Raw genomic sequence first — 25,150 nt, 5'->3', positions numbered from 1 at the left:
TCTGAACGGTAATATTTTTAAAATGTGCTTGCACTCAGCGGATGTTTACAGCGGATGTGTGTGGCGTACCGCTAAATATGATCCGACTAGAAACGCCGTCAATAGTTCCAACACTGTGTGCGCAACTCAACATAAATGTGTTATCACTCCTAGTGATCATACGTGTTTTACTATTTTAAATCAATCTAACAACATTTCAAACGTTAAAAAATATTTTAAAATATTAAACAGAAATAGACCAATGCCGATTTCCGCACGGGCAGCTTTCATTGTTGCACACCGACATCCACATGACAGCAGTCAGCGTGTGTCCTTTTGAGGGTCCATGACTAGTGACTTCTCAGTGAACCAACACAAATACAGCCGACATGGTATGTTGATTTCACTCATAATGAGTGTGAATGTTTTTAAAGATGTCGAGAAGACCGGGGCTAGTTGTCACAAGTCTTTGATTTATACATACTTGACTTTTCTACATGCCTTTCAAACTACACATTTTAGACTTTTTGGGTCATCACGTTTGTGTGTTAGTGTTTACTGTTTCGTGTTTGTTTACCTGTTAAAATATTTCTCAGATGTCTTTAATATTTAGCTCATAATTAGTCTTTAAAATGAGCTTCTTCCGTTAATGCAGGTTGTGACAACATGCCTCTTCGAGATAAATGAGCTGTATTTCTTTCCTGGTCAAGAACAAAGGAAATATTCAGTATCTTTTATTGTAAAAATAAATCAATATTGTCCAAATATCCAAATCAAAAGACAAAAATAAGAAATTAGTCAGTTTTTTGCACATTGTTTGCACTAAATTCACATTTAAATATGTATTTATATAAATTGTGACCTGTAAAGTTGACAAAAAAATACATTTAAAGCTATTAAAACTATATACATAATAATATAACACACACATAACATGTATTATACTGTGTGTGTGTGCGTGACTTAATGCATGCAAAAAATATATATATATATTATATATGTATTATGTTTATATAAACTGTGACTTTTAAAGTATGCTAAAAATATATATTTATTTTTAAACTAATCAATAAACTATATATATATTTTGGGTTGCAAAGAGGTGGAAAATTTCTGGTAAATATCCAGAAACTTTCCCGAAATCCCTAGAATAATAAAAAAAAAAAAATCCTAGAAAGTTTCCAAAATGTCTGGAATGTTTCCGAAATTTACTGAAAATGTTCCACCTTTTTGTTACCCTATATATATTTATATATAAGTATAATGATATACAAAAAATAAAATAAAAAAGAAATCTTTTTTTTTTTTAAGTATACAAATTCATCATAAAGCTAAAGTACACGTGTTCTTTAATAATTGATTGTTTGTGTCTGTGTAGACATGAAGCTGTAAGTCTGTGTGACGCAGCAGGTGATGAGGATGAGGAGGATGTTCCTGCGCTCGTGTTCTCTGGCAGTCAGCTGCTTCAGGAATCCTGCGTTCTCCACCAGAGCCTTCAGCTCCAGCCGCAGCGCTGGGAAAGATGTGTCAGGAGAGAGCGCTCTGGATCTGGACGCCTGGAAGACGGTGATGAGGGCCCAAGCGCTGCGGGAGGAGAGCGAGAGAGAAAGTCCTAGTCGCTCAGCGCTGGATGATAACCGCGAGCTGGTGGAGATGTGGCATCAGGCGGGCAAGTTCGTTCCCAAGAACATCACGGACGAGCAGCTGCAGGATCTCGCTCGGCTCGCGACCAGATCCGCCAAGAAGAAATACCTGAAGTTCCTGGCCATTAAAGAGTCACACAAGATCTCCAAGAAGGAGAAGCAGGAGAGGAAGAGATCCGAGAGGGAAGCCGAAACTGTGACGTTTAAAGTATGCTCATCAAATTTAAAAAGCTATTAAATAAACTAAAAGCAGTCATCGGTAGCACAGGTGTATTTAGAGCAATAGACTACAATACACTGTATGAGTCACAATTATACATTTCTATATTATCATTAGGATATTAAGTAAAGATCATGTTCCATGAAGATATTTAGTAAATGTCCTACCGTAAATATATCAAAACCTTATTTTTGATGAACCTTCTGTAATAGTTGTGTTTCAGTCCCTCAGTGTGAAACGATGGATCTCAGAATCATGTTGGAAAGGGTTTAAATATGCAGAAGATGCTGGAAAACCAAATAAAGTGCAGGAACTGGAGCTTCTCCAGGACAGTATTAAATAAATAAATCATCTCTCCAGTGATGTCTGGTTTGTGAGGAGGACAATGTTTAAAAATCTGGAATCTGAGGGAGCAAAAAAATCCAAATATTGAGAAAATCATCTTTAAAGTTGTTCAAATGAAGTTCTTAGCAATGCATATTACTAATCACAAATCAAGTTTTGATATATTTACAGTAGGAGATTTATAAAATATCTTCATGGAACATGATCTTTACTTAATATCCTAATGGTTTTTGTCATTAAAGAGAAATGTATAATTTCGACTCATACAATGTATTGTTGGCTATTGCTACAAATTATTAATTGAGACTTAAGAATGGTTTTGTGCTCCAGGGTCAACTAAAATCCAGGGTTATAATAGTATTTTCACATTTCAAGGAGGACGTGAAGGAAGAAGAAGGTGAACCGAGGAACACTTTCCTCCTGCGGTTCTGGAGCAGCTCCTCGGATCGAGTGCAGAGCTGGAGAGCGGCACAGGCCATGCGCTTCGGTCAGCCGCTGGTGTACGATATGAGCTACGAGCATCTCATGAGCCGGCGGGAGATGGAGAACACCGTCACGCAGCTGATGGAGAGCGAGGGCTGGAACCGGCGTGCCGCGGACCCCTTCCACCTGCACTTCTGCGGCCTGCAGCCGGACGGAGCATATCTGCACGAGCTGCGCAGACGCTACGGATCGCATACATGGGATCGACTGCTGATCACAGCCACCGAGAGAACGCACCTGGAGATGTTTCCTCAGAAGGATCTGGTGTATCTGACGGCCGATTCCAAGCAGGTTCTGCAGGTGGGCATCAAAACATCAAAAAATGTTGTGATAAAACAGTATACAACTGATGTCAAAAGTTTACACCCCCCCCCCCCCCTTTCAGAATCTGCAAAATGGTAATTATTTTACCAAAATAAGAGTTACAAAATGCATGTTATTGTTTCTTTAGTACTGACCTGAAGAAGATATTTCACATAAAAGATGTTTAGAAAATAGTAGTTGAATTTGTAAAAATGACCCCGTTCAAAAGTATTCATCCCCTTGACTCTTAACACTGTGTTGTGAGCTGAATGTGATTCTGAGATCCATCTTTTCACACCGAGGACAGCTGAGGGACTCAAACACAACTATTACAGAAGGTTCAAACCCTCGCTGATGCTCCAGAAGATAAAACAATGCATTAGGAGCCGGGTGTGAAAACTTTTGAACAGAATCGAGATGTGTACATTTTTCTTATTTTGCCTGAATATCATATTTTTCTCATTTAGTACTGCCCTTCAGAGGCTACCGACGATACTTACATGTTTCACAGAAGACAAAATAAGTTAAATTTACCCTGATCTTCTAATTCAAAAAGTTTTCACCCCCAGCTCCCAAAACATGGTTTTATGAAATAGTTACACTACTTGTTACATTTTATAAACCGAGAGTTCCGGTCCTTGATTCTGATTGGCTGAGCCAAGTTCAAAGCTGTTGTGAATTACTCTACAATGTAACAAACACCTTTGTTTACGTTTGCGTGTCGCTCGGCAACCACTTTGTAGCAACCACAACTGATTCTGAGGAGCTACGTTGTCTGGTGGAAGAATACTGTTGTTATTAATATCACTACACTTTATTTGCTCTGTCTTATTCTGTGAAACCATACTACGTAAATGAAATAACCGTTTTATAAAAGCACTAATCCCTGTGAAGCCATGGTTTACAGTGAATTTATAACAGCTATAACTCCGCTTCACGTCAGACTTAACAACGCCCCTCAGCTGTTATAAATTCACCACGGTTTCGGTTTTGTAATCTGTAACCTATTAAGATTTCCAAAGTAGCCTTCCCAACACTGTGTGCATGTTGATTATGGTGATATATGGCATTATCATGTCTACTGCAGGAGTTTGATCACAGTAAGGTGTACATCATCGGTGCGATGGTGGACCGCTCCATTCACTCCGGCGTGTCTCTGGCCAACGCCAAACGCCTGCGACTGACCACAGCACGCCTGCCGCTGGACGAGCATCTGGACTGGGAGTGTGGAGCCAAGAACCTGACCCTGGACCAGATGATGCGGATCCTGATCACGCTGAAGCACACGGGCTGCTGGAAGAAAGCGCTGGAGTTCGTGCCCAAGAGGAAACACGCCGGCTTCACGGGAGTCACAAAGAGTCGCTTCGTTGGGAACGATTCTTCAGAGATTCGCTTCGCCGCTGGAGATCAGAGCAAGCTGAAGAACAGAACAGATGGACAGAAAAAACCAGCAGGAAGAGCCAAACACTGGGAGGATCGGGATTAATACTGACTTCACCTTTACTGACACTTTCTGTGATCCTCGTTACTCTCAACAATAAAATCATGATTTCTGATTCCTCTTACAACAATCTGTTCTTTCATATGGACTTGAGTACGAAATTATTTATGTACATAGTATAATTATTAAAGTAAAATCTAAAGATTTCTTTCATATATTTATGTTTTAGAACCATTGCTTTTCATTATTATGACAATTAGTCACATTTTCATCCTCACTTTTAAGAAATATTTTCATAATGAAAAAAAAGCAGCAATATGGTAATATTTCACCCCAAAATCCAAGACAAAAATAAGAAATTATATTTTGGATTCAAGCAATAAAGCATGTTGTAGGACCATTATGTTTTTTGTGTGTGTATCTTTATATATATATATAAATAATTTTTTAAGCCAATTAGATTTTTACACGAAACTCTCATTAAACTATATAGTCATATTCCACTCTAAAATCAAAAGAAAAATATATAAATTATATTCTGCATAGAACAATAACGGCTGCTTTAGGACCATTAGGATTTTCTTCTTTTTTTGACAATTGAAGCATTCTCAATCTAAATTCTCACTTAAATTTGCAAAAAAAAAAAAAAAAACATCTCATTCTCATAATGAAATTTAAAATGGACAAAAATATATATATAAGAAACATGGTGATATTTGAACCCCAAAACCAAAAGACAACAATAAAAGGAAAAAAATGTAGCTAAAAAAATGATGAGGCTTGATTTACATTATTTCTATGACTGTTAAAACGCATTTTGAATCAGATCTGCAGAAAACATCATGTCTGACAGCGATGCATATCATCATGTGTACCCAAATAATGGTCCCAGTATATTATTCTGATTTGTGAAGATCATGTGACACTGAAGACTGGAGGAATGATGCTGAAAATACAGCGGAGCATCACAGAAATAAATTACACTTTAACACAGATTCACACAGAAAACAGCTGATTTAAACAGTAAAAATATTTCAAAATTTTACTGTATTTTTTGATCAAATAAATGCAGTCAAAAGTAAAAAACATTAAAAAAATCATTCTTATCCCAACTTTTTGACTGGTGTGTGTGTGTATGTGTGTGTGTGTTGTGTGTGTGTGTGTTGTTGACCTGAAGGGAGAACAACAAAGATGCTATTTTTGACATCGATGTCAGATTGATGGATTATTGCTGCAGTTATGTTCCTAATACTACAGTAAAACTCTTGGCGTGGAGTGTGTGTGTGTGTGTGTGTGTGTGTGTGACTCTAAAGGTCAGGAGTGCAGCTGCTCAGTGTTTGCTCAGTCTCTTTTATAATGATCTCAGTCAAACAATCATCTACATTCTGCTGAAAGAAGTTTCAGATCGTGTGTCTTTGAGAGGATCTGTTTACTCCTGTAGGATCTGACGGCTTCCCTTTCACCTGCTGCTGTCAATCATCTCACACACACGAAGCACTCGTGTGAATTTGCACATATAAGGATCTTCTTCTGGCTTTCAGACGCACAAATGGAGCAGGATGAGACCACTGAGGGTGGGTGTCTATATATTGCTTTCTATAGTTTCATACGACACTAAAATCCACAGAGAGCAGATATTAAATGTGCTTCATTCACTGCTGGAGCGTCTGTAGATTAATAACACGCACTTAGAGAGCCAACACTTCATGTGTGGAAGGAGAAACTGATGATCATCAACTTCAGAAGTCAGAATTAATCTTATTTGAGCGGGAAATGCATTTGATACAGTTACAGTGTTGCAGATTTAATATTTAATGAACCTCTCAGTAGTTTTTCTTAAAATAACTTTCCTAACTGGGTTAAAAACACTAATTTAGTTTACAAAACTATTAGTACTTAGCTCTTGTTTAGAATATTTAAAACAAAATGCACAAGCAGCTTTCTGTAAGTTTAGATCTTGATCACACAGATATGAGCAGCTGTCCAGCGGTTATTAATTATATTAAAAAATAATCTTATTAGAAGTGTTAAAACTCAAAATTCAAGCATTAAAAAGCAAAATAAAGATGATTTTTTTTTTGCCCTCGTTAACTATTTAACATTCAGTTCCTAAGACAAAATGAATAACGATGAATTGATATTTTAACATCTTCCAGTGTTTTAAGTTTAAAAACAAGTAGCTTTGTCATAATTACAGCTGAAATACTGATATTTCATTCTACAATTAAAAAAAATGTAAAAAGAAAAAACAGAAATTGCTGGTCAATTCCGCAAATGATTACAAAGAACCAGCAAGTAACATTTTTTTTAAATATAAAAACAGAAATGGTATTTTCTTGCATAATACATTTTTAACTGTTTCAATTTTTCAATACTGAGATTCATGCATCATCTGAAAGCTGAATAAATCATCTCTCCAGTGATGTCTGGTTTGTGAGGAGGACAATATTAGAAAATCTGGAATCTGAGGGAGCAAAAAAATCTAAATATTGAGAAAATCATCTTTAAAGTTGTTCAAATGAAGTTCTTAGCAATGCATATTATTAATCACAAATCAAGTTTTGATATATTTACAATAGGACGTTTACAAAATATGTTCATGGAACATGATCTTTACTTAATATCCTAATGGTTTTTGTCATAAAAGAGAAATGTATAATTGTGACACATACAATGTATAGTTGTCTATTGCTACAAATATAAAAGGTGAGAGATCTGTCTGTGTTTGTAGACGCTGAGCTGTCAGCAGCGATTATGAAGAGACACTTTCGCCCGTCGCTGATCAGATACGAAGTGTGGGAAGGATATGAGTTCGCAGACAAGGAGATCAAAATCACGGAGTCGAGGGACAGTTACGGGGCCGTTCTGTGGCCCTCGGTGTGTATGACTCGCTCGCACGCTTCAGACCGAGGAGAAGCAGCAGCACGGGTCAAACACTAACTCTTCTCTGTTCGCAGGCCATGGTTTTGTGTCATTTCCTCGACACTCACCGAGACGAGTATCCCCTGACGGACAAGAGCATCATCGAGCTGGGCGCTGGAACCGGCCTCGTTACCATAGTAACCAGCCTCCTGGGTGAGAGCCAATCACAATCAGGAATACTTCAAATTATATGTTTGTTTTTTTCATTTAACTCCAATAAAGTAAAAGCAGACAAAATAAAGAAATAAAAAATCACAGTACTATTAGAACTACAATAACATGCATCAAAGGCAAATAGTTAGAGATGAATTAGAATACAGAATATTCTACAATTCTTTAGAATACAGAAGAGGCTGAAATTCCTGTAACTGAAATTTCTTTTTAAGAATCAAATACAAAATGTTTGGTTTCATTACATTTACATTTATGAATACAAAAATGTATATTTTTTAGTTTTAAAATTACATTGTAATAATTTTAATTGAAAATTTAATTGTTTAGAAAATATTTTTAAAATATTGAATTTTAGTTTTTTAAAATATGAAATTTAGAACAAATATATAAAATATTTTAAATAAATAATATTTAATATGTATTATCATTTAGAAATATTATAAAAATGTATTCATTAAATGTTTAAGTTAATTTTGTGAAAATTTATCAATATGAAACTTAGCAACAAGTAAACTTATTTGAAAATTAGTAAATATTATTTAAAATAATTTTCATTTTATTCTTTTATTTTTTATTACTGGCATTTTGAAATGTATGAATTTTAAATGTATTATTACATTTGAATATGTGAAATATTATTAGATAATAAAATATATTATTTTTAATTGATTTAAATTTAGTGAACATTTAGTGAACACAAAAATTATTTAATGATTAATTTAACATATGTTTTAATTAATGTTTCTAATTATTTAAATTTAGCGAAAACGTATTAATATAAACTGAAAATCAAAATTACAAATTATTTTAACAGATTTTTAATTAATGTTTTCTAATTAACACAATTTTGCAAAAATGAAAATTATTGTAAAAAATAGCTCAAATGTAATTTTTATTATGTAAATGTAGTGCAAATTAAACAAACAATATAGCATTAGTTTTATTAGTGTGTATATTAGTACGTGTTGTCCTCCACCTGCAGGGGCAGAGGTGACGTCCACAGATCTGCCGGATGTTTTGGGGAATCTGAGACACAATGTGAACCGTAACACCAGAGGACTGTGCAGACACGAGCCGCTTGTGACCGAGCTCTGCTGGGGGCAACAGCTGGACGAGCGATTCCCGCGCAACACCTGCCACTACGACTACATCATGGCCGCAGACGTGGTGTACGCACATCCTTACCTGCAGCAGCTGATGGAGACCTTCATCCACCTGAGCTCAGAGCACACCATCATCCTGTGGGCCATGAGGTTCCGTCTGGATCCGGAGAACCGCTTCGTGGACACATTTGAGAAGCACTTTCACCTGGAGGAACTGTATAACCTGCCCAGCCTGCAGATAAAGCTGTACCGAGCGCAAAAACGACGCGTTTGACCCGAACGGCCCCTAAGGACTGCAACTAAAATATATTACAGGATGGGTTAGGATATGTAAATTAATTAACCCTGATTTATTTCGTGATTCCAGAGGTTTTCAAGAACTGCTGACGTCGAAAATAAAAACTAAAGTTACTGAGATGAATATGATTTCAGTGTCTCATCAATGGATGCTCTGCAGTGAATGGGTGCCGTCAGAATGAGAGTCTGATAAAAACATCACGATAATCCACAGCACTCCAGTCCATCAGTGAACATCTGGAGAAGACAAAACATGAAACACATCCAGATGCTTTTAATGTCTAAAATATGAGTCTATAATCCATAATAACACTTCCTCCAGTGAAAAAGTGTTCTGGTCTGAATCAGGAGAGAAATCTGCACAGATCAAGCAGCGTTTAAACAGCTCTAAACTAATCTGTGAGAGACAACAGCAGATGCACTTTTCACTGGAGGAAGTGTTATTCTGGATTATTTGAGTTAAAATCATCTTAATGCTGGATGTGTTTCATCTTTTATCTTCTCCAGATGTTCACTGATGGACTGGAGTGATGTGGATTATTGTGATGTTTTTATCAGACTCTCATTCTGACGGCACCCATTCACTGCAGAGCATCCATTGATGAGACATTTCTCCAAATCTGATGAAGAAACAAACTCATCCTGATCTTGTACGGCCAGAGGGTGAACACATTTAAATTTTTTGTGAACTATTCCTATAAGTGTCCATCAATAATATGTAATAATGTGAGAAAGAAGCATCACCGTTGTGATCTGTGGAGAATTTCATGTGTACTTCAAGAACTTGATGATGAAGAAGTGTATGATGTTTGTAAGACAATCATTTGAGCAGTGATGTTATTTTGACATGATCATGTTTTTCATTACATTCACTCTAATAAATACTCAAGTTTTTGATACACGTAACTTTTACAACTTCAATATTTGGAAATAAAAATGAAACGTTCTGAATCCGGTTTCTTCTCTAAACAAAGCTTCTGAAACTCTACAGTCGTGGCCAAAAGTTTTTGGAAATTGGAAAAGTTGCTGCTTAGGTTTTTATAATAGCAATTAGCATATACTCCAGAATGTTATGAAGAGTGATCAGATGAATTGCATAGTCCTTCTTTGCCATGAAAATTAACTTAATCCCCAAAAAACCTTTCCACTGCATTTCATTGCTGTCATTAAAGGACCTGCTGAGATCAAGAAGGGCAGCAAAGAAGCCACTTCTCTCCAAAAAAACATCAGGGACAGATAGATCTTCTGCAGAAAGTATAGTGAATGGACTGCTGAGGACTGGGGCAAAGTCATATTCTCCGATGAAGCCCCTTTCCGATTGTTTGGGGCATCTGGAAAAAGGCTTGTCCGGAGAAGAAAAGATGAGCGCTACCATCAGTCTTGTGTCATGCCAACAGTAAAGCATCCTGACACCATTCATGTGTGTGGTTGCTTCTCATCCAAGGGAGTGGGCTCACTCACAATTCTGCCCAAAAACACAGCCATGAATAAAGAATGGTACCAAAACACCCTCCAACAGCAACTTCTTCCAACAATCCAACAACAGTTTGGTGAAGAACAATGCATTTTCCAGCACGATGGAGCACCGTGCCATAAGGCAAAAGTGATAACTAAGTGGCTCGGGGACCAGAATGTTGAAATTTTGGGTCCATGGCCTGGAAACTCCCCAGATCTTAATCCCATTGAGAACTTGTGGTCAATCCTCAAGAGGCGGGTGGACAAACAAAAACCCACTAATTCTGACAAACTCCAAGAAGTGATTATGAAAGAATGGGTTGCTATCAGTCAGGATTTGGCCCAGAAGTTGATTGAGAGCATGCCCAGTCGAATTGCAGAGGTCCTGAAAAAGAAGGGCCAACACTGCAAATACTGACTCTTTGCATAAATGTCATGTAATTGTCGATAAAAGCCTTTGAAACGTATGAAGTGCTTGTAATTATATTTCAGTACATCACAGAAACAACTGAAACAAAGATCTAAAAGCAGTTTAGCAGCAAACTTTTTGAAAACTAATATTTATGTAATTCTCAAAACTTTGGCCACGACTGTAGTGTTTACAGGGTTTTCTAGTTTGGAGCTTCTAGATTAAAGCAGAACTGATTTCTTGTGTGGTTTCCAAGTTAAGAAGGACCAGATGTGTCTATGACTAACGGCATGTAGCAGTAAAGGATCACAAACATGTTTTGGTTCTTCTGAGGGCAGAAGCCCATTTGGACCATGCGTGCATGTCTGATGATAATTCATGGAGATATTTGATCCTGGGATCAAGTGCTGGAGTCTGGCAGGGCCATTACATGATGAAAACACACGTACACCACATATAGTCCACATAAACAAACCCCCGCAGAAGAGAGATTTAGAAAACATCCCAATGCAGGACAGCCAATCATTTCAACATAATCTCTTCATGCATGCATCTGCCAAACGCTGTAAATGTGGAAGAGATCAAGCCCTACAAGGGAAAGGTGTTCAATCAGCCGCTGATTCCAGAGGGTTTTGACAAACACACAAGAAACTGGAGAGCATACAGAAGAAGGATTTAGGGCGATGAACTCATGTGTCCTCCAGAGATATAATGAGTGTTATATTGGGTTTCCCTTCTGTGGAATCCATTTAGTGCATACCAGCTGCCTAGACTCATAGAAACCAACAGGGATGGGATTAACGGGCAAAAAAATAAAAGGGTGAATGCAACATATTCAGATTACACTGCACCACACCTCAATAAAAATATATATACATTTATTTATTTTTTTTACATAGTGTGCCTTTGTTTACCCTTCAAAGCACTGCAATAAATAACATATGATGCATTATTACATTTAAAAACATTTGAATTTATCTATTTTTTTGTATTATACTTCTTGGAAAAAAACAATTTTTTTTGCATTTCGTTTAACCTTACAAACAGCATATTACACATACAGCCTTACATTTAAACACATTTTCATTTACCAATATTTTTACTGCATAATATTTTATTTGGAAAGGAAGGATTTTCTTAAAGAAAACAATACATTTTTGCATTGAGTGCATTTGGTTTACCCTTAAAATCAGTTCAATAAACAGCATATTACCATACCCACAAAGTCCTACCTTAAAATTATTAATATTTTTTTGCATTGCACTAATTGGTAGAGGAACAATTAACTTAAAGTAAATTTTACATTGCATGCATTTTATTTACCTTTTTTTTTATTTGACTGACTTACTAAATCAGTGCAATAAATAGTACAATGATGCACAAATTATTTCATTCTATATTTTTATTGCATAACACTAATTGGTAAAGGGACAATTAATTTTTTTTTTTTTAAACCCCTGATTATTATTTTTTAGATTTTGGAGTGAAATATGTTTCAAGCTTGTTCTTGATAGGTTTTGTAAGATTCACGCCAAAGTAAAACACTTGTACAATTCAGTATGCTGCAAATGTTTTACTTTAAGAACAGGAAGAAACATTATGCGTCGTGCAATACTTCAGTACTAGTATTATATATGAGCTTTCTAAATAACCAGATAACAGTCGTGGCATTCTGAACTCCTCTATAATCTCAAAGCTCTAGTGTTTGTCTTCCCAATCTCTGTGTGGCAGCAGAAGCTCATTCCCCATCTCGTACATCATGCTCTATTTCTCAGTGTTTGTGTGGATGTGCCTCTGCTTCATGAATCTCCAGCTAAATATAGTGATGGCAGCGTGACGCTGGAGTGTTGCGTGATGCCAGTCTATAACCTCCCTGAGGATGCAGTTGCAGAAGCACTGATCGGATAACTGTGAAGAGGAACAGATCAACAAGGTAAAGCTGACCTCTGCAGACTCCTCCGGAGATGAAAGCATGGTGAAGGTGCAGTGATGTGAGTGGAATGCAGTGAATTCTTCTAAAGCTTCAAAATGCATTTGAGGAAATACAGTAGCACTAAGTTTGGGCTGTATAAAATCATTGTAGTTTATCTGATTGCACCCATGGATTTTTTTCACTTGCCTGTACATGCTAACTTTTACAAGTACCTTGTTTTTGATGTCTCTCCGAAGGAGAAATCCTGAAAGTCCTATTTTACAAAAGGACATGCTGCATATCATCACACCATGCACTTGATGTTTTTGCTACTTTGTTGAAATTGCACTTTGTTTTATTTGCATATTTCATGAACTAATCTGACAAACGATGTTTGAGAAACTGTCAGAAACAGATTTTAAAAGGTCAACATAAAAAAAAAGGAAATCTTAAAACAATGATCTAAATTTGTGTTTTAAATCAGCGAGTAAACAGCATCATGGATTGTTCTCAGTCTGGAAATGTAGATGCCAAAATGGAGACGGATGGAAGCATGAACATTGCGAAAGATGGTACAGATGTAGACAAAGAAAAGCATGATGGTAAGTAATTGAAAAAAAATTATTACCAAATCATCTCAAATTTACCTTCTCTTAAAGGAACAGGCTCTCCCAAAAATGAAGATGTGTTCACCCTCAGGCCATCAGAGATGTAGAGGAGTTTGTTTCTTCCTCAGATTTGGATAAATGTAGCATCCCATCATTTCTTTAGCAATGGATCATCAGCAGTGAATGGGTGCCGTCAGAATGAGAGTCCAAGTAATCCACAGGAAGCATTATTATTGATTATAGACTTCTATTTTAACAAGCAGCAACAGTTTAAAGTTATAAACATCTTAATGCTGGATTTGTGGATTATTGTGATGTTTTTATCAGCTGTTTGGACTCTCATTCTGACGGCACCCATTCACTGCAGCGCATCCATTGATAAGACACTGATGCAATAGTGCATTTCTCCAAGAAAAAAAAAACAAATCCTATTCTGGGATGGCCTGAGGGTGAACACATTTACAGCACATTTTTATTTCTGGGTGAACTATTCCTTTAAACTCTGACTGAAACCACAACACTACATCGGTATAGATTAGAACAAGAAATGCATCAGGTTTTCTCTTGTTATATTGGGCAGAAGTCGTCCCTGTGCGTAAGGCATCCTGGGAGCCCAGTGTGTTTTCCACCATTGGAAAGGAGATCCATTATTTCGCCGGTCATGAGATCAGCATCTGGGAGTCTCTCGATTCGTTTGGTTCTGTCATCTGGCCAGCAGTGAGACAAATACTTTATTACATATTTGAAATATATAAGCTGAAGTGTGCCATTAGTCGGAAGTTCAAATTCTTCCTGGTGTTCACTTTCATGTTTAGAGTCACTGGCTTTCTGAAGAGTGTAACACTTTTACAACAATGATCTGTTTGTTTGAGTTGCCCCAAATGTCAACTTCTGACTCGACCAGTCACGAGTTTGGGGCGGGGCTATCTAACTGACCAATAGCAAACAGGGATGGGCAGATGTAAGGTATGTTTGAGAAAGCAGAATAATGGCACAGTTCACCTTTAACCATTTGAACATTGGTTTCCGATTGATATTCCAGCCCGTTCTCATCCCAAGGCGTCATATACTGACACTCTTGACATTTCGTCAACATCCTACGCACATGGCACCCTCTAGCGTCAATATTAGAAGCAGATAAAAATGGGCCAGAAGGCGCCTCCTAGCGGTCTAACCCTAACCCTAACCCTAACCTTAACCCATAATCTGTGTCTCATATTGACGCTAGAGGGTGCCATATGCGTAGGATGTTGACGAAATGTCAAGAGTGTCAGTATATGACGCCTTGGGATGAGAATGCGTTTGATATTCATAATCATGATACATTTTCTAAATTATTATTTAGGCTTTGGCTCTGTGTCGCTACCTTGAGTCCAACCAAGTGACGGTTGACCTTGTTGACAAGGCAGTGCTAGAGATTGGCGCCGGCACGGGTCTTGTTTCCATCGTGGCCAGTCTGTTGGGTAGGTACTAAGCAGCAATGCTGGGAAAGTTACTTTTAAAAGTATTGCATTAAAATATTCCATTACTCCCTAAAAAATAACTAATGATTTAATTACTTTTCATGGAAAGTAATGCATTATGTTACTTTTGGGATACTTTTAAATCTGGGCAGGGCTTACTTGTTTGTTTATAATATAAAAAAGTTCTTCTTTTACAAATACAAAAGCCCTTTTCACCCTAAAAGTGAAGTGAATACTCCTCAGGCCGAAGGAAATGTAAATTCTCGTCTGTACAGTAGAGGGCGCCGCTCAAACTAATCACATGAAGAATATGACGCAGAAGAAGAAAGATCAGCACTAATCAGAAATAACTAAAATTAAACAAATGTGTCAATTTAGCTTATTAATATGATTGAATTGGATCATTCAAAGGTCTGAAGTAAAGACGTTGGTTAATAAACTAGAATTAAATCCATAGTCTAGAACTACAGTGAGATCATGTTCACACACAACACTCTGCACTGACTCCTGATCTCTGTCACCATGGCAACAGCAGAGCTGTCACTCAACACATGGAAACAAAGTAACTGGAGATACTGATTTAAAAAGTAACTCAGATATTTCCTGCTAAATTAAAAAGTAATGCATTACTTTACTAGTTACTTAAAAAGTAATCTGATTACATAACTCACATTACTTGTAATGGGTTAACCATTTTAATTGCTCTTGAGAAATGTTATGTTTATTGCCCCCCCCCCCCACCCAACTGTTAAATAAAATTTACACCCACTGCCTCCAACCCTGCCAAGCAGGAATGTCCAAACCTGTTCTTGAAGGGCTGGTGTCCTGTAGAGTTTAGCTCTAACCCTAAATAAGCACACCTGAACCAGCCAACCAATGACAAGAAACTTCCAGGTGAGGGTGTTGGAGCTGGTTGGATCCAAACTCTACAGGACATTGGCCCTCCAGGAGTGGGATTTGACAACATATTACAAGCCTATGGTTGTGTTGTGTATGTTTTCATACCTGTATAATCATCCCCAGGTGCTTGGGTAACAGCAACTGACCTGCCTGAAGTCCTCGGGAACCTGGGAAGTAACCTGTCCAGAAACACAAGGGGCCGCTGCAGATACACTCCACAGGTGGCGGCGCTCTCTTGGGGTTATGAGCTCGACAAGACCTTCCCTCGTTCAGTCTACAGATACGACTACATATTAGCAGCAGACGTGGTCTATCACCATGACTTTCTAGCAGAATTACTAGTCACCATGCGCCACTTCTGCCAGCCGGGTACAACCCTCATATGGGCCAACAAGACCCGCTTCGATTCTGATCTAGTCTTTGTGGAGAACTTCAAAAAAACTTTCAACACCATCCTGCTGGCAGACGATGGAGAGGTAAAGATTTACTCTGCCACCATGAGAGAAGAAAGTGGACTAGAGACGTCAAAAGAGACTAAAGGGGATGCGAGGAAAGGCGTGGACAAGGATGAAACGGTCAACAAAAAGACAAATGAAGAGATGAATGAAGGAAAGATCAAATGGACAGAACAAAAGTTTGTAGAACAGGTTCAAGAATATGAAAAGAAAGATGTAGATTTTACAGAAGAGCAGGCTACAGGTTATGCTGATGCGGAAAACCAGGAGGATGGAAACCTAAACAATAACGGCGACGACGACTACACAAACCTTGAAAATGAACCTGAGGATAGTGAAGAAGACAACGACGGCTGCAGTGAGATGGATTCAGCATTTCTGGAGCAGAAATCTGGTCAGTGATGTTTGTTCTAAAACACAGTTGCTTATCTAATGAATTTGAGTCTGATTTGGGCTTTTCTTTAAGATGGAAGCACAGGAGGAGAGTATATGAGATCCTGGGCACCGACTATTTACTACAGACCCGGGAAGGAGGTTTATCATTTTTTGGGCCGGGAAATTACAATTCAGGAGTCCATCGATTCTTATGGTGCTACTATATGGCCAGCGGTGAGACACTTTCAACTGCAGTATCAATGAACCATGAGAAACAAATGCACATGTGAACATTGTATGGGCCAGATTTACAAACAGCTTTCACCAGCGCAAACCATTTTTTGGGGTTAAAAAAGTACTGTCAATATTTACTAAAGACACACAGTTAAGAATTAGAGGTGAAAAGGCAGGGACAGTTATTTTTGTGCCTTACCTTATTGAAAATGCATTTGTAGGAGTTTCCCTTTTCAGATGCAAAATTTATGGGAGGAGAGTTGTGGCAGGGGGGGCGTGGTTTAGCGAAGTCTGGAGCGGGAATCTGCAGAATCGGGAGACGAGCGGTAAGTGAGTGGTTTGGGCAAAAATGATCATCACCTGTTTCTTGTTCCAGTAATTGGCGTGGAGAGAGTATAAAACGCCAGGAGAGACGGACTGCTGACCCGAGCCGGAAACAGAAACCGGAAGGAGTAAACCGAAAGTGTTGTGCGAACGTGTCAGAGTAAAAGTCACCATTGGGTGTTTGTGAACTTTTAGTTATTTTCGTTTAATAAATTCGTCAGTAGTCCAGCTGACCCCTTTATCCTCTTCCTTTCCTCCCACGAACATACTACACTGGTGCCGAAACCCGGGAAGGAAGAAGGACCGTCGCCGCCGCCATGTAAAGCCCGTCCTCCAAGCCGCTTGCGGATATTATCGCCTCCCTCGCGGTCCTGCACCGTGAACAACACCAGGCCCTGCTGGAGGACCGCGAGAGGTTCCGGAGCTGGATTGATCGGGAGGTTCGTGGGTAGGTCTGGGCTGGCCTGTTGGCGTTGCCTGGACGTCCCACAGGTCACCCCCGGTTAGGCTGGCGAGTACCAAATACCTGTGAGTATCAAGGGGGGTACATATCCGGCCTTGGTGGATTCAGGGTGCAACCAAACCTCAATCCATCAAAGCCTAATTCAACCGGGGGCATTGGATACAAGCCGCATGGTTAAGGTGTTGTGCGTACACGGGGATGTGGTGGAGTATCCGGTCGTCCCGATTATTATTCAATTCCGGGGACAAAAGCATAGTGTAGAGGTGGCGGTTAGTCCCCACCTCCGGCATCCGATAATTTTGGGAACGAATTGGCCCGCGTTTACAGTTTTATTGGGGTTGTTATGTGCGGATGCCTCTTGGGGAAGTAAGGCACGGAAGGAGACCGCGCGGGTACAGGTGGGAGAAACTGAGCCAGGACCGCTGGGGAACCGAACGAAATCGGGAGACTGATTCTCTCGGAGCGTGATGACTTTCCTCTGGAGCAGTCTCAGGATGAGACATTAAAGCATGCATTTCAACAGGTCCGCTCCATCGATGGCCAGCCTCTCCAACCTGCCCTCCCGCTCACCTATCCGTATTTTGCCATTTTAAAAGACCGGTTGTATCGAGTGACCCAAGACGCTCGGACAAAAGTGAATACAACCCAATTGTTAATTCCGAAGAGCCGCAGGGAAATGCTTTTCCATGCAGCTCATTCTAACCCTATGGCGGGCAATTTGGGACAGGCAGCAACACTAAATCGCCTCATGACCCGTTTCTTTTGGCCGGGCATTCATGACAACGTGCGCAGTTGGTGCGCGTCTTGTCTGGAATGTCAGTTGGTGCACCCACCGGCCGCCCCAAAAGCGCCTTTGCACCCTCTTCCCTTAATGCAGGTCCCCTTCGAGAGAATTGGTATGGACCTCATCGGGCCATTAGAGCGATCGGCACGAGGACAACGCTTTGCATTAGTCATAGTTGATTATGCAACACGATGTCCTGAAGCGGTGGCCCTCCGCAACATTTCTGCTAAAAGTGTTGCGGATGCCCTGTTTCGTCTTATCTCCTGGGTGGGGGTTCCAAAAGAAATCCTCACCGATCAGGGCACGGCGTTTATGTCACGTACGCTACGCAAACTGTATGGATTGTTAGGCATTAAATTGATTCGAACTAGCATCTATCACCCACAGACCGACGGTCTGGTCGAACGATTTAATCGCACTCTTAAATCCATGATCCGTAAGTTCGTTCAGGAAGACGCCAAAAATTGGGATAGGTGGCTAGAGCCCTTGTTATTCGCTGTGCGAGATCTCCCACAAGCCTCCACGGGGTTTTCCCCCTTCGAGCTTCTCTATGGACGCCAGCCCCGGGGGGTGCTCGACGTGCTGAGAGAAACTTGGGAGGAGGGACCATCTCAGGGCATTATCCAGAGAAAAGACAGCTTTTACAATGCCGTTTGGATTACACCAATTTGTTACCCTTTCGTTTGGCTTGTTCGGGGCACCTGCTACCTTTCAGCGCCTCATGGATAAGATTCTGCGGCCCCATGCTGCATATGCGGCTGCCTACCTGGATGATATCATTATATTTAGTAATGGTTGGCAGCGGCATATGCAGCATCTGAGGGCTGTCCTGAGGTCGCTGAGGGGAGCGGGGCTCACGGCCAACCCAAAGAAGTGTGCGATTGGGCGTGTTGGAGTAAGGTATCTGGGCTTCCACTTGGGGCATGGACAGATGCGTCCCCAAATTGATAAGACAGCCGCTATTGCGACCTGCCCTAGTCCCAAGACCAAAAAGGAGGTAAGGCAGTTCTTGGGGCTGGCGGGATATTATAGACGGTTTATTCCTAATTATTCGGACCTCACCAGCCCTTTGACTGACCTTACTAAAAAGGAGGTGCCAGATACAGTCCAGTGGACGGAGCCGTGTCAGCATGCCTTTACCCAGGTCAAGGCTGCTCTGTGTGGCGGGCCGTTGTTACACTCTCCTGATTTTTCTCTCCCTTTTCTGTTGCAGACAGACCATAGACTGTATAAAAACATGGACGTAGTGTCCGTGACGTCACCCGTAGACTCCTGAAGAGAGTTTTTGAAGCCTAAAGTGTGTAGAGCGGGCCGTCGCCATCTTGGCAGCGCGTCACCGCACGACTCTCCCGGACAAGCAAAAATGGGCAAAAAGGCGGGAGCTAGTTGCTGTAGCCACACTAAATGGCCGGTACTGTACATTAGCCGAAAGCTCTCGAAGAGAGAGGCTAAGTACAGCACCATAGAGAAAGAGTCCCTTGCCATTAGATGGGCCGTCCTCACCCTCCGCTATTATCTCCTGGGACGGGAGTTCATCCTCTGTTCAGACCACGCTCCGCTGCAGTGGCTCCACCGCATGAAGGATACCAATGCGCGGATCACTCGTTGGTATCTAGCTCTTCAGCCTTTTAAGTTCAAGGTGGTCCACAGGCCGGGTGTTCAGATGGCGGTGGCCGACTACCTCTCCAGAAATGGGGGGGGGGGGGGGGGGCTGCAGGCCGGATGGCTCCCAGGTCTGAGACGGGTGGTGGGGGTATGTGGCAGGGGGGGCGTGGTTTAGCGAAGTCTGCAGCGGGAATCTGCAGAATCAGGAGACGAGTGGTAAGTGAGTGGTTTGGGCAAAAATTATCATCACCTGTTTCTTGTTTCAGTAATTGGCGTGGAGAGAGTATAAAACGCCAGGAGAGACGGAAGCAAGCGAGAGAGAGACGGACTGCTGACTCGAGCCAGAAACACAAACCGGAAGGAGTAAACCGAAAGTGTTGTGCGAACGTGTCGGAGTAAAAGTCACCATTGGGTGTTTGTGAACTTTTAGTTATTTTCGTTTAATAAATTCGTCAGCAGTCCAGCCACCCTTTGTCCTCTTCCTTTCCTCCCACGAACATACTACACGAGTATTAAAATTAATCACACAATGCGATTTACTAACATTTGCAGTCATCAAATTACTGTTATTTGCGCCATTATTTAACGCCCAAAAAAACTCATTTTGAGCCTGTTTCGTAAATAGATAACCCGCAGCTGATGAACATCAGTATATACTGCTTGTTATATTGCATTGGTTGATATGTAAATGAGATGTTGCTGTGTTCTTTAATTTGTGCATTGTCAGTAAATCACCCACAGTACACACAATCGCACTCTTGCGTTAATTTGCCCTGTTTAGTAAATCTGGCCCTAGATCAGCGATGACATCACTTACCCAAAAACTTTGCTTTTGTGTGATGCTGCATTCAAGAAAGTAGATGCAGTATAAAGTCCAAGAAAACAGTCAAGCAAAGCAAACATGTTGTACTTCTAAAAATGTGATTTGTATTGCTTCCATATAGGCACTTGCACTTTGCAGATTCTTGGAAACGCCGCAGGGTCATCAACACATTGATTTACTCGACAAATCAGTTCTTGAACTTGGAGCTGGAACCGGCTTACTTTCGACTGTCGTCACATTATTGGGTAAGTTTTGGGATAAGACTCGGGTACTAATCTAAATGGTTTTGTACGTTGCATGATAATCACTGACATTGCTCTATAGGTGCCAAACTAACAGCAACGGATTTACCTGAGATACTAAGTAATCTGAGATACAACCTTAACAGGAATACGAGAGGCCGGCGGAGACACGAGCCCGTGGTTACAGAACTCCACTGGGGTCACAAGCTGGATGAGTTCTTCCCCAGATCCACACACCAGTATGATTATGTGTTGGCGACTGATGTGGTCTATCACCATGACTTCCTAGCAGAATTACTATTCACCATGCGTCACTTCTGCCAGCCGGGAACTATTCTAGTCTGGGCGAACAAGGTCCGCTATGCTTCGGATCTGGGCTTCATTGACAACTTTCTTAGATATTTTGAAATCACACTCCTTGAAGAGTTGGATGATGTGAGGATTTACGTAGCAACCTGCAAGACACCAGAGCAGGGAGGTGACCAGGTTCAAGAGATAAACAAGGAAGAGGACGAAAATTATGATGCTGGGGAGCATCATACAAACGAGACCGGAAACAATGCAGAGGAAGTGGAACTTCTAGAGTGTGATGATACTCAAATGCCAGATGAGACACTAGTAGACAAAGAACTCCAGGATTTTGAAAGGCCTGCAGAGGAAGAAGGTTAGGCTTGCATATTGTAGAAGCCAAATGTGCTAATATAGGTGATGTCGCACCGGAGGAGCCTTTCCATAGTTCCTAGAACTTTTCACAGAAGTTCCGGCTTTTTGGTGTGTTCGCACTGCAGGAACTAGGAATAAGTAGGAACAATTCCACATGGGGGAACTAATTTAGCTCCTACTTCGGAGTACTGTAGGGTCTAAAACAGTTCTATAGGAGCTACTAGTGATGTAAGTGTATGTTGATATGCCAAACACATACGAAACACTAGCTACCCCATAAAGTAAAAATATCTACTCCATGAACATGGATAACAGCGATAATTGCATTTACCTGTTTTCTGCAGCATTGTGTTCACTGCTCAACCTCGATGATAACACTGCAAGTTGTCATAGGAGATTTTTTTTTTAGATTTTTATCCAGTGTTTCATATGTGTTTGGCCAATCAGCATACACTTATATCACTGGTAGTTCCTATAGCACTCTTTTAGACCCTAATCTGAATTGGTTACCTCAAACGGAGTTTCTAGAGCTAAACACATTTCTAGATCCTATGGTGTTAACGCTCCAAAAATTGGGAATCTCCACCAGTAGGAACTATAGTTATAGGAACTATGGAAAGCTTCCTCCAGTGCGAAAGGGGCTATGGATACCTATCTGATGGGATACGCTTCTTTTATCTTTCCCTCAGTTGTACCTGCCAACACAGAACCACCACAGCGCAGATCCTGGGCTCCCACCATCTACTCCAGTCTTGGCAAGGAGATCTACTACTTTCTGGGTCATGAAATCAAACTTCAAGAAGCCATAGACAATTATGGCGGTGTGGTATGGCCTGCGGTGAGCATTAAATGTTCAACAGCACAGCAGTGTATCAACCAGTCATATCAGGAAGAAACTATGTGTGTGCTTTGTGGGAAGGTAAAATACACAGAATCTAATGGAGACTATGAACTCCTGGTTTTGAATGTCATAGGCATTGGCCCTTTGCCGATTCCTGGACACCCCAACAGGTCGACAGCAGATTAATCTACTTGACAAATCAATGCTGGAGCTCGGAGCAGGAACAGGCCTTGTCTCAATAGTTGCCACACTTATCGGTACGTCTCTATATTTAATACGATCAGGCCAGGCCTAGGCAAGTCCATCCTAGAGAGTTGCTGCCCTCCAGAAGTTTTGTTTCAACCCTGAAAAAAAAACTCACCTGCCTACAGCCTTAGCAATCCTGAAGACATCGAGAAGCTTGTTTGATTAGGGTTGGAGTCAAACTCTGCAGGACAGCGGCTCTCTAGATCAGAACTTGCCTACACCCTGAACCATGTTCCTGAAACCCTCAACAACAAACATTTTGCATCGTCTCATGTAGACCTTCAGACTGACAAGAAGGTCTTTCTTCTTTCAATCACATTTCATTTTGTGTCACTTCATGTTTAGGGCTGTGGAAATGTCCCCACAATAACAATAACGGTGTGTAAAACTGACATATTTTAAAGATTCTATTCCGCAAAATATCTAGTGGTATCCAGTGTTTAGTTGATTCTGAGAAGCGCTAATCATCACAGTTGTAAAACACAATAGTTTTCTTTTTCCATGAAGGGTTTGGCCTCAAGGCATTTTTGTTTCCAGGATGAACATTAAAGAATATGAAACACATATCTCCAGGAAATCCTGTATAATTTAACAAATCCAATGACGACTACTCAACTTTCCAATTTTGTGTGCCGTATGCATCAGACATTAAGCCAACGGTCCGTGGATGTGACGTCTGAGGCTGATACTACTACAAGACCTGAAATGGGTCTGTCAGACAAAGGAGACATGCAAAAAGTGGAGTGTGGTTGGGGGCCTTTATGAACATGATTGAAAACCATTGGACTAAACTATGGGGTGTCCAATCCTGCTTCCAACATCCTGCAGAATTCAGTTCCAACCATCCCCTACACACCTGCTTGGAGATTCTAGTAATCCCAAAGACCTTGACTAACTAGGTCAGGGATTTGAGGTGGGATTTGAGGTGAGCTCTGCAGTATAGTAGCCCTCCAAGAGCAGAACTGGACACCCCTGGTTTAGACTAAGCTTAAGACCAAAACTAAATGGTGTCACTAATTTGTAGGTGCTAAACTGATGTCCACGGATCTGCCAGAAATCCTTGGTAATCTGAGGTGCAACTTGAACAGGAATACCAGGTGGCACTGGAGACACGAACCTCAGGTTACAGCATTGAAATGGGGCTACAAACTGGAGGAGACGTTTCCCCGTTGCACGCATTATTATGATTACATCCTGGCAGCTGATGTGGTTTATCACCACAACTGCCTCGCTGAGCTTCTTGACACCATGCTTCACTTCTGTCAAACAGGGACAACGATAATCCTTGCAAACAAGATCCGGCTTCCGTCAGACCTGGTATTTATTGAGAACTTTCAGAAAGCTTTTAACACCACATTACTGACAGAGCTGGATGAGGTAAGGATTTACTCAGCTACCATGAGAATCTGATGACGTGAACCTCAATGCACTGCTTTGAGAAGGCTTTCTGAGCTACACTGCTGGCACAGGTAGAGGAGGTGAAGATATGTGGCTCTGGTTCATATTTGTTTAAAGAACCAACGCCATGTTCACACTGCAGACAATTCCAGAGTATAGTGCACTGTGTGATGAAAAAGTTTGATTGATGAGGGTCAAAAATTCCCTGTTTCTGGACACCCCCCACCCTGTCTAAGTGACCATCTGTTTATCCATCCCAATGATCCGAAGGAATTTATGATGGTTTGGGAATGTGTTTTTGTGTGGGCCATTGAAAATTGTTCTAAACCTATGTGCTTTAAACTTTAAAATGTGAAACGTGGTATGATTATTAAACAGGATAAGGGAAGTTTTTATTAAAGTTTTTACACACGCAACACATTTCAAGAAAAACGTTAAAACATACAAGGAATAGAAACAATGTAATGACTGTTTTTCCCAGAAAAGAGTAAAAACGGGTCAAGACCTGTATTTAAGTGTAGTTAAACAATTTAAAAACTAGTTAGAGTTTGTTACATGTTAAATAAAAAGAAAAGTAGGCTACTGACCATCTATTTAAAACAAAAAAGGTATCGGATACGTTTTGTTAAAAAGCACATAGCAGTCAAAATCTTGTAACATTACAAAATATAAACTATTTACAGTTTGTTAGAAAGGAAAAGAAAAAATGTTGACTTATCTTACCTCGATCTAAACAAAAAAGTATCAGAAGCAAACGTCGAGCAGAAAGATTCTTGTCAAACGTGTTGTAGTCTACCGTTAGCTACAATTCAGGAACACCAGCATGAGATACTCATCTACAAAATCTACGTTGTACTCTACCATTAGCTACAATTTTTACAAGTTAGAGTTTTGTCACGAAGTTAAACAAAATAAAAAGGTATTTTTCGGTCAGATAGTCTACATCCTCACCCCCAACACATCCCTAACACCAGAGGCCACAGAGATGGATTTAAATGGGTGTTAAAATAATTAAACAAAGTGATGTTTTTAATAAATCA

General features: G+C 40.3%; 3 protein-coding genes across 6 annotated transcripts; all 3 read left to right on the top strand.

Annotated features, from left to right (window-relative positions):
* Positions 1 to 251: 251 nt before the first annotated feature.
* On the top strand, positions 252 to 4,814 carry LOC132143333 (tRNA methyltransferase 10 homolog C-like). The gene is made up of 4 exons (XM_059553456.1): positions 252 to 371; positions 1,358 to 1,830; positions 2,563 to 2,970; positions 4,061 to 4,814. Exons 2-4 carry the CDS (start codon positions 1,393 to 1,395, stop codon positions 4,457 to 4,459), a joined length of 1,245 nt encoding a protein of 414 aa, XP_059409439.1. The 5' UTR covers positions 252 to 371; positions 1,358 to 1,392; the 3' UTR covers positions 4,460 to 4,814.
* Positions 4,815 to 5,902: 1,088 nt separating this feature from the next.
* On the top strand, positions 5,903 to 9,042 carry LOC132142965 (protein-lysine methyltransferase METTL21E-like). Its single transcript, XM_059553141.1, has 4 exons — positions 5,903 to 5,988; positions 7,146 to 7,291; positions 7,372 to 7,489; positions 8,493 to 9,042. The coding sequence occupies exons 1-4, from the start codon at positions 5,964 to 5,966 to the stop codon at positions 8,885 to 8,887; spliced, it is 684 nt and encodes a 227-aa protein (XP_059409124.1). The 5' UTR covers positions 5,903 to 5,963; the 3' UTR covers positions 8,888 to 9,042.
* Positions 9,043 to 12,576: 3,534 nt separating this feature from the next.
* LOC132143328 (uncharacterized) lies at positions 12,577 to 24,526 on the top strand. Of its 4 annotated transcripts, none has more exons than XM_059553452.1 (11): positions 12,577 to 12,707; positions 13,175 to 13,288; positions 13,875 to 14,011; positions 14,640 to 14,757; positions 15,781 to 16,506; positions 16,579 to 16,721; positions 20,842 to 20,965; positions 21,045 to 21,626; positions 22,315 to 22,463; positions 22,600 to 22,723; positions 23,737 to 24,526. In XM_059553452.1, the coding sequence occupies exons 2-11, from the start codon at positions 13,186 to 13,188 to the stop codon at positions 24,120 to 24,122; spliced, it is 2,592 nt and encodes an 863-aa protein (XP_059409435.1). In that variant the 5' UTR covers positions 12,577 to 12,707; positions 13,175 to 13,185; the 3' UTR covers positions 24,123 to 24,526. The 4 variants fall into 4 exon arrangements, with proteins under 4 accessions (XP_059409435.1, XP_059409434.1, XP_059409433.1 ...); XM_059553451.1 differs by having other exon boundaries at positions 12,624 to 12,707; positions 13,182 to 13,288; XM_059553450.1 differs by lacking the exon at positions 12,577 to 12,707 and adding an exon at positions 12,724 to 12,779 and having other exon boundaries at positions 13,182 to 13,288.
* Positions 24,527 to 25,150: the final 624 nt, after the last annotated feature.

Source organism: Carassius carassius, chromosome 7, assembly GCF_963082965.1.
Source record: "Carassius carassius chromosome 7, fCarCar2.1, whole genome shotgun sequence".
Lineage (NCBI taxonomy): Eukaryota > Metazoa > Chordata > Actinopteri > Cypriniformes > Cyprinidae > Carassius > Carassius carassius.
The sequence above is the reverse complement of the archived record's forward strand: the minus strand, read 5'-3'. Positions and strand labels throughout refer to the sequence as shown.